This window comes from Carya illinoinensis, chromosome 10 (genome assembly GCF_018687715.1).
Source record: "Carya illinoinensis cultivar Pawnee chromosome 10, C.illinoinensisPawnee_v1, whole genome shotgun sequence".
NCBI classification, from domain to species: Eukaryota; Viridiplantae; Streptophyta; class Magnoliopsida; order Fagales; family Juglandaceae; genus Carya; species Carya illinoinensis.
Window position 1 is genome coordinate 17,211,142 of NC_056761.1, and position 9,828 is coordinate 17,220,969.

The window sequence follows — 9,828 nt, forward strand, 5'->3', positions numbered from 1 at the left end:
TTTATGAAGCTAAGGGAAACAAGTTTTGGCCATGGGTGGTGGTGGAATTGGCGGTGGAAAGCCAAAAAGGGGTTGAACGGAGTTGAGCTCATGGGAGCTGCTTCGGCAACGGATTGAGACCGAAATTGGGTGGGTTAGGACAGCAAGAGGTGGGGGAAGAAGCTGTGAAGAGATGGTGGCCAGAGGTGGTGCGATGGTGCCGAAATCGGTGAAAAAGCGTATGGTTTGGAGGAGCTCGTGGTGGCTAACGGTGGCTCAGATGAAGGTGAAACTTGGTGGGGATGTTCACCGATGAGAGGGGAAGAAAATTGGATGGGTGGTGTAGGCCACGCCATCGGTGATCGGTGATTCTGGGCTGCGAAAGCAATGGGTGACAGGGGACAAAAACAGGGCAGGTGCCGTAACTTCCAGGGGCTCGTGGTGGCTAACGGCTGGTCGGATGGCTCTGAAAATTGGTGGGGATGATCTGTGGTGGGAGGGGAAGAGAATGGTGGGGGTGGTGCACTACACGGCGGCTGGACGGCAGCGCACCAGGAAGTCAAAGGGGCGGCGACGGTAAGGATAAAAGGAAGAAGAGCTGCGCGAGGAGAGAGAAAACGGGAAGAAAAAGAAGAAGAAAAAGAAAGAAAAGAAAGAAAAGAAGAAAAAGAAAAGGAAAAGGGAAAAAGAAAAGGAGAAAAGAGAAGAAATGAAGTCCAATCCTCACTCCGGAAACTAAAAACTGATCTGCCGAAAACGATATTAAAAACCGTAAAATGACTAAATAAATTAAACACGATATCAAATAAATTAAAAACCAATTTAAATACATTAATTTAAAATAAATAAACCAATATATTAATTAAATTAAAAATAACCCTTCAGTGAAAATACACGTAAAAGCGGGTCATCACAAAAGACGAACTTGAAATGAAGTTAGGGGTTTTCTACAATCCAGAGAAAAACGAAGGAGAGGACTCAAATGGAGTTGGGGGTTTTTAGATTTTTTGTGATTTAGAGAAAGAGGTTGAGAAAGATGAACTCAAAATGGAGTTGGGGGTTTTTTATGATCCAGAGAGAGATGAAGGAGAGGACTCAAATGGAGTTGGGGGGGGGGGGGGGGGGTTTGCAATTCAAAGAAAGATGAAGGAGAGAAATTGTTAGGGGGTTTTTGAGCCATGTAAGTGAAAAACCGTGACATGGTGGTTTGGCTGGGTTCGTCTTGTCATAGTGTGTGGTGTTGGCATTCAGACTGGACGGACTAGATTTATATTCCTACTAAAAAAATTTTATTCATCATCTCTCACACCACACACCATATTTATTTTTATTTTTTTCTCTTACCAGATGTATTGTATATGGACAGTGAGTAGAAAAATTCAATTACTTTAAGAAGAATAAACCATTTTTAAAAAAAATAAAATAAAATAAAAAAAATGTAGTGTATGGTGTGTGAAGATGATGAATAGCAAAACTCTTCCTACTAACTCTTGATGGTTAGATTCATGTGCTAGTGTTCATGTTTCCATTGCCATATAAGGATTCTTTACAAGCCATGCACTAAAACCAAGTGAACGATTTATTTTTGTGGGAAAAGAGAATATGGTTGAAGTTTTAGCCATGGGAACCTTTCATTTAGTTTTAAGTATAGGCCATTTTTTAAACCTCCGTGACACAATTTTTGTGACTTATGTGATGTGAAATTTGATTTCTCTATCCAGATTTGGCATTAGTGATTATTCATGTTTATTTCATAATTGTAATTTCAATTTGTTCAAAAATACCTTAAAGGAAAGCAATAAAAAGTAAGGAGCTTCCTGAAATAATATATACAAATATATGTGGACCATTCTCTATAAAATATTTTGGTGTGAAAAAGTACTTTATCATCTTCATAAACGATTTTTCACTATATATATATATCTGCTACATCATAAATATTAAGATATTTCAGTACTTTAGGTATTTCTCATGAAGGTAAAAGCTAATTAAATAGGCAAGTGAAAATCATTAGGTCGGATTAAGGTGGAGAATACTATAAAAAGTATGAAAAATCGGGTCATAACCCTGACCCATTTGCCAAACTTTTTGAATGGCATTTCATTATTGCACAATACATAATGTTAGGAAACATTTCAGCAAAATGATATTGCTAAGAGACATAATCGAACTTTATTAGATATGGTTAGAAGTATGGTAAGTAATTCTGCCTTATCCAAGTCATTATGGAGTGAAATTTTTAAAATGACAATGTATATTCGAGTTCAGTAAGTGGGTTCAAAAAACTCCTTTCGAGCTATGGACCAGTAAGACACAAAGTTTAAAATATATGCATGTTTGAAGTTGTCCAATTGAAGCAAGACTTTACAACCTAGAAAAGAAATTGGATCCTAGAATAGTGAGTGGATACTTTATTGATTATCTATAAAGGTCTAAAGGGTATAGTCTGGCACCTCATTCTTTGATAATAGTCGTGGCAAGAATCCATGGTGCCGAGAGTGCCAACCAATTGGCAACACCCAATATTCGAATCAGGTTAGGTGTGCAATAGTCACTTGGAAGTACACATGTAAAGAAATGAGTATTTGATTTGTAGCGAAAAATAAAAGTTTAGTCAAAAGGCTAAACGTAAGAGTACTAGAAATTTAAAAACTATAATTACATTCTCGCAATATCCTTATGTTACTTCTTTCATTTGAAAATCATTCATATGTCCAGCTATTTGGTTCGTACAACCAAATAAGGTCGAACAAACACATCTAGTTGTCTAACTAATGTTTACACTTACAACTCTCAAAATGATCAAGTTCTACGACAGGAAAGAGGCCTTCGTACCTATTGCTTAGGCTTGGTTGGCTCTTCCTTGTTAGTATCACTCATGAGTTTATTTATGCATCAAAATCTATGGTTCTGATATCAAAACCATACATAGGTTAGATAACTATGACAAGACTGCTAATGAGAAACAATGCTCGTGAATATGCAATCAATAGTTTCATATATAAAATGAGAGAACACTTGTATAGGAATCACCCTCTGAATAATTACCATCTACGCAAAACTCAATATATATATAATTGCACATACCAAGGCGAGAAATCACCCTCTTATGCAGCACATAAAACTAGTAACACTAATCATATAGCAATTCATAGTTATCAAATAGATATTCATCACTCAAACATTCATCTTCTGATGGGCCAATGGGGGTGAGCTGCTCCACCATTCAAAATTGAGAAATCTCTCCCACCCAACCAACATGATGAAAGTCAACTCACTTTTCCCTAACACAGGTCGACTCTGATATAGAGATATGCAGGTTGCACTGTGGAATGTCTACCCAGCCAACCAACTCATAGACACCAACACGTGATACGTCTAGAGGATTCTTCATTCTTTTTATTAGGTGAGGCTAGCACCAATCATATACGGAAACTTTCTCTACTCGTATAAAGCTAGGGGCGACGTATTGTAGGAATGGTGTGAGGAATTCTCTGTCTCGTCCCATGATGATCGACATGTGATACACTTACTCACAAGAATATAGAAATACTCAAAGCAAACATAAAAAACCAATGCTTTCAAATATGAAAAATCAAGAAGTAAAAATGCGTGTAAACATAAAGGAAAAATATTTATTATTTCATAATCAGATTAGGGGAGATTACAGAGTATGCATATGCCAAAATTCCATAACATCCTCACACAACGTTTCCCCCTCATTCCTCGACACTATCTTAGAAACTAACTTATCCCATTGTCTTAGAATTATAGTGGCACTGCATTGCTCCTTTGTTTCTCTTGTTTGAAGTTACTTTATTTTTTTGAAAAATCTAACTCTAAGGGCTCTCATGTGTTTACAATTTCAAAAGTGAAATTTTGGTTTTTGGCTTAAGCCTTTTATAGCACAAGTTCATCTGGTGTCCTTCTTGCTCTAGATGTGATTAAATAGAAGTCCTATAGTCTCAATCGTGCCACTATAGGATGATAGAGACAAATTGACAAGGAATGGTCTGCATGTTCTTAAGGTTTGCCTTATGTCTAATCTTCAGTCTCTCTCTGATTGAATGTCTCCTAGATGGCATTAAACCATACCTTTGGGCTCAGATGATATGATCTGCTAAGTCGTATTCCTTTCGACATATCCACTCACTCTTCAGATGGAGTGTGGGCTTCTACATATGCCACTTTCTGAACATTTCCATTTAGTTTTGAAAAGCTCGTACATGTCAATGAGGGGTCTTGTCCTCAACTATTGTTCACCTTAAGCTTATTCTTCGCCTTTGTACGTTAGGTGGCTTTTTAGATTTAGGAGTCTCTTCAGCTTCTCGTTCTCGCCTAGGTGCTTGCTTACCCTCAAGTTATACTCTGCAGACCATCACTGCCTTGTTTTCCACCCAAATCAAGGGAGGATCATCTTTTCCTTCCACTCGATAAGGAAAGGCTCTCTTCTTTGCCTTCATTTTTGCTTCTGGATGGAGGTATATACTTTTTCACTAGAGAAGTCCTGGCATATAGGTTTTACTTCGTAATTATAATCTGAGAACAATGGAAATAGGAAATGTCAAATTCCTTGAACTCGAGTAGATCAAGGGGAGAATGAAATCAAGAGATGTGATCATTGAGAAAGTAGGAATAAATGTCCCCATCCTCGCAACTTGAGAAAAGATAGTGGTTCCTTTGATTTATCATAATGATACCTTGAAATAAGTAAATAATCACTCATCTTATAATAAAAACACTATGGATAGAAAGTGATGATATGGGTTGTCGACCTCATTGTATTTACTAAACTTTGATATCTTCAACCCTTCTGATAGAGTTATATCTAGATGTCGACAAAACTCTTGCATCTAAGTTTGATGAACCAAGTATAGAGTCGCCAGAACAATTCTTACCCATATCTCAGAGAGATCACATTTTTGCTATATCGATGGACTACATGGTGCATCTTCAGGAATTTGAATTTGACATAGAGAAAAATGAAGATCCATTAACAATCTCACAAGCCATAGAAAGAATTGAATCTAGTAAATGGATCAAGGCAATAGAATTGAAAGTCCATGGACTAGAATAAAACCTAAGATCTCATTGAATTTTCTGAAGGGTGTAAAAAAGTTGGTCATAAATGTGCCTTTTAAGACAAAATGTGACTCAAAAATTAATTTCAAATGATTTAAGGCTAGACTTGTTGCCAAAGGTTATAAAAGAAGGCATTGTTTACAAAAAGACGTTTTCTTGAGGGTCTAATAAAGACTTCTTCAGAATCATTATGACATTAATGGCTCAATATGATTTTGAATTGTACCAGATGGATTTGAAAATGACATTTTTAATTGTAAGTTTTGATAAAGAGATCTACATAGAGCAACCAAAAAATTACTGAGAAATGGGCAAAGGCCAGTTAGTATGGAGGCTCAAGAATTCAATATATGGGCTTAAACAAGCCCCCTCGACAACGATATTTACAGTTTAATAACACCATTACTGTTTTTGGATTTAAGGAAAGATTCTTGATCGATGTATATATTTGAAAGTTAGTGGGAGTAGGTTTGTATTTTTGATCCTGTATGTTGATGATATGTTGTTGGCTCGTAGTGATCTAGGTCGATCTAGTTATGAAACCAAGGGTTTTCTCTATAAGAATAATGAAATGATAGATATGGGTGAGGCATCATTCGTAATTGGAATTGAAGCTTCTTGAGATCAAATACAAAGACTGTTAGAATTGTCTCAGAAAAGTTATATAGAGAGAGTTCTTGAGAGATTTGGCATAAAAAGTTCTTTATTGCTAAATACTCCAATATCAAAAGTTGATAAGTTTAGCATATTACAATGTCTTAAAATTGTGTGGGAATGTAAAGAGATGGAAAAGATACCCTATGCTTTAGTTGTAGGAAGCTTGATATTTCTATGGATTTGTACGAGGCTAGACATTAGTTTTGCAGTTAGCATGCTTGGGCACTACCAAAGCAACCCATGAATGTCTCATTGGGAAGTTGCGAAGAGGGTATTGCGCTATTTGCAAAGACCTAAGAATTATCAGCCTACCTTTAGAAGAACTAACAATTTAGAGGTAATTGGATATTCAAACTTTTATTTTTTCGGTTGCTTTGATAGCAGGAAATCCACTTTTGGTCATGTAGAAGTATGATGCAAATCACCACTACTTCACGATGGCTAGATTCAATGATGACCAAAAAATCTATTTAAGCATTGAGAGGATTAAGGGTTCTCCCTTGCAACATAATTATGCCTTTAGTCATTGAGAGATACTTAAGAGTAAAGTTGCTAGTGTAATCATTTCCTCATCGTCAGGTCAACTCTTTGTCAAACTATAATGGAGAGGGGTACTTTTTAAATTTGTATTATTATATTCAATATCCTGGATTATATAAAATCAAAAATCCTAATATTAATGTTTCATGTTAAAATATTTAACATTAACTACCTCAAGAAAGCACATCAACAAAAATATGGCAAATTGGGTCTATATTGCGTACATGCCAGTATATTTTTGGCCATTACATTAGTTATGGGTATCAAAATTGCATATATGACCACAATTTGGAAAGTTCTTTTCAGACTGCATGTCGTGGTCATAAGCTATACATGTCTAGTGATCCCTATTTCGATCATAAAATCAATTGTTTTCCCCTACGAATCATCAATTTAAGTTATTGTTTCCTTTAATGGTAATGTTGCGCCTTTTTTTTTTAGAAATGATTTTTATTCTAATTTGGGCTAAATGTTTGGCAATATTCTTATTTTATTACATAATTTTCACTTTTATACAATAATTAGGAACTTGCATTTTTGGACAAAATTATCAAAATTTCGGATTTCCTTAACTATATATTTGAGTCCGACTTGTGGGTTTCCGAAGGAGTTCGACTTTTATGAATAAACCTTACTCTCATAATTTTGGCTTTATTTTTCATCTTCTCTCAGTCTTAATATCTAATTTTTGTTTATTTTCTCACCGTCTGAATTATAATTCATTTGATTACGAAGGATTATTGTATTTAAATTTGTATTATTCTGAATTTTAAGTTAAAAAAGGTTCAGTACTGAGTGACACTAACCCATGACGAAGCAGCTTCCAATTCACCGGGCCTCTCAGGAACGTAGAGTTGGAGCCAAAATGGAAAGACAAATGCCAAAGAGGATGGACGCGTGTTATAATTAAGAGACAGTTTGAAGTATGAACAGAAAACAGCATTAAAAACGCATGCTGCTCTGCTCTTGTAATGACAAACGCGTGTTATATAATTAAGCTGCATGGAGCACAAGGCATTTGGTGGGGAAGCAGTCAAAATTAGCCGTTACATGCATCCTAAATCATAACTCCCTCCATCTGTACTTTCCATACTCTTTCCCAACGCCATTTGTAGACTTTCCTGCATGTTTTTCACTCTGATCTGCCTCCGTATCCTCCTCTCATGACCCTTATCCTTCGATCTCTCGCCCTTATCCTCCTCCATCTATTTGAATCATTCCCTGATCTACTAGCATGCACCTCATGATGCACTAAAACTTTCTATGTAGCATTGATCTCGTGAGGATGATCATGACCCATTACTCATAATCATTCATTCGTCACATTTTTGGGTCCAAATCAGACGGTTGGATTTTCAGAAAGCAGGGGCTGGCCTACTAGGTAATAGGCTCTCATAATGTATGTATGAGGAGCATGATTCGAGTCATTCTGATTCCATAATGATTGGATCATTCTCTTTCAATCCGTACTTCAACCAATCAAAATCAGGCTAATTAGCCTAGCTCCTATGAGCCGAAAGGTTTCATAGAGCCCATAGCCTCCATACACCCAATCCAAGGCCTCCTCCTTCAATATTGCTTTTTAGTGTAAACATATTAAATCATTACTCTCATATAAGAGTCAATAGGCATCACTCATCAGAAGTGTTTCGTCTCTTTAAATTGTTTCAAAATTCTTTTTCTTTTTTATTAAATGGAAGCCTCAACATCATTCCCCCCCAGCAAAATCTCCCAGAACCCTTTTCCCAACACCATAACCAAACATTCTCCCAAACACCTCCCCAGAAACAACTGAAGCAAGATTCATAATCATTAGCCATGGAGAACTCGACCCAAGTGCATGAAGACCACAAATCAAAGACAAGCAAGCGATATTTGCCCCTTTTGGTGGTGAATTACCTTCTCCTTTTTGTGGGTTCGATTTCTTCTTCTCTGCTCTCCAAGTTCTATTTCAATCACAAGGGCTCAAGCAGATGGCTTTCCACATGGGTTCAGTCCGCTGGGTTTCCTCTCCTTCTCTTTACCATTTACCTCCCTTATCTCCTCAAATGCACCAAGAGGAGACCCTTCACTTGCTTCACTCCAAAGATCTTGATCTTGTCAATCTTCATAGGCCTCATGTTAGGCGTAAACAATCTCCTCTTCTCCTGGGGAAATTCTTATCTACCCGTCTCTACCTCATCTCTCATATTATCCTCCCAGTTGGTTTTCAATCTCATATTCTCCTTTATCATTGTCAAGCAAAAGATCACATTCTCGAATCTCAACTCTGTGATTCTCTTAACCCTGAGCTCTGTGCTCTTAGCCTTGGATTCCAGACACGACAGATCAAACGGTTTAACCCGTGCCAAATATTTCATTGGCTTCTTTTGCACAATAGGTGCCGGTTTGCTGTTTGCTCTCTATCTTCCAGTCATGGAGATGATCTACAGGAAAATTTACTGCTACCAGATGGTGATGGAAATGCAGCTCGTGATGGAGGTCGCCGCCACGGCATTGGCGAGCACAGGGATGGCGTTGGACCGCGGATTCTCCGAAATGAAGACAGAAAGCCAAAGGGTATTCGACAAGGGGCCAACCGCGTACTGGGTGACGGTGTTTTTCAACGTACTGACATGGCAGCTGTGCTTTCTGGGCACAGCAGGGATGGTGTTTTTGACGTCTTCATTAACCGGAGGCATCTGCATGACAGCCTTGTTGGCCATGAACGTGCTGGGAGGAGTTTTGGTGTATGGAGACGAGTTTGGAGGCGTAAAGGTGGTGTCGACAGTGCTGTGTTGTTGGGGGTTTTGTTCATATGTGTATGGTTTGTACGTGAAGACGAAGGAAGAGAAAAGAGAGGAGGAGAAAACCAATCAAAGGATGGAGATGGTTCTTAGGGTAAATGATAGCATTTGATTCTAAATAAGACATGATTGGAGATGATGATGATGATGATGATCAGGAGGAGGGCCGAAGGGACTCAAGCTAGCAAAATTAAGATAGAGCTCAGGTCACTTACCGAGTTTATCTCCTAGCTAGCTACCTAGCTTAGCTTGTAATATGTATGAATGACTAATATTGGATCAATTTTCATGAGAGATTTGAAAGCATGATAAACTATATTATCATTATTATAGTTATCAGTATCAACTATCAATATCATCATCATCCAATTAAAAGTGTGGAAACAGGATTAAGCACCCGCTAACTAAGAGCTCATGTATGCATGCTAGCTAGAGATTAGTAATTTGAAGTTGACTTTACCAATAGTCTTTCAATTAATCAAGTCTCATCATCATCCATGATCGAAGTCTATCTATTTTAAATCTCAATTGGTGATCATATATATGTTGATTACATAACATATGTATAACAGATGATCTAGTACTTAATTTTGCATGCCTGAAAACCATTTAGTACTTTATTATATAGGTCGGTCATGCTCATATATGTAGATTGTTCTTGATTAAAATTTTAAATCCATACAGTAGTAAATTCTTAATTATTTACTAAACTTTGTAAAAATAAAAAATAAAAACGGGTTCATCGGACATTGAGCTGTATTTTCTTAATAATTAATAAGGAAAT

The 9,828-nt window shown here is 37.1% G+C and overlaps 1 protein-coding gene across 1 annotated transcript; it reads left to right on the forward strand.

Annotated features, from left to right (window-relative positions):
* The first annotated feature begins 7,315 nt into the window (after positions 1 to 7,315).
* LOC122278281 (probable purine permease 4) lies at positions 7,316 to 9,357 on the forward strand. Its single transcript, XM_043088464.1, has one exon. The coding sequence runs from the start codon at positions 8,077 to 8,079 to the stop codon at positions 9,154 to 9,156; it is 1,080 nt and encodes a 359-aa protein (XP_042944398.1). The 5' UTR covers positions 7,316 to 8,076; the 3' UTR covers positions 9,157 to 9,357.
* Positions 9,358 to 9,828: the final 471 nt, after the last annotated feature.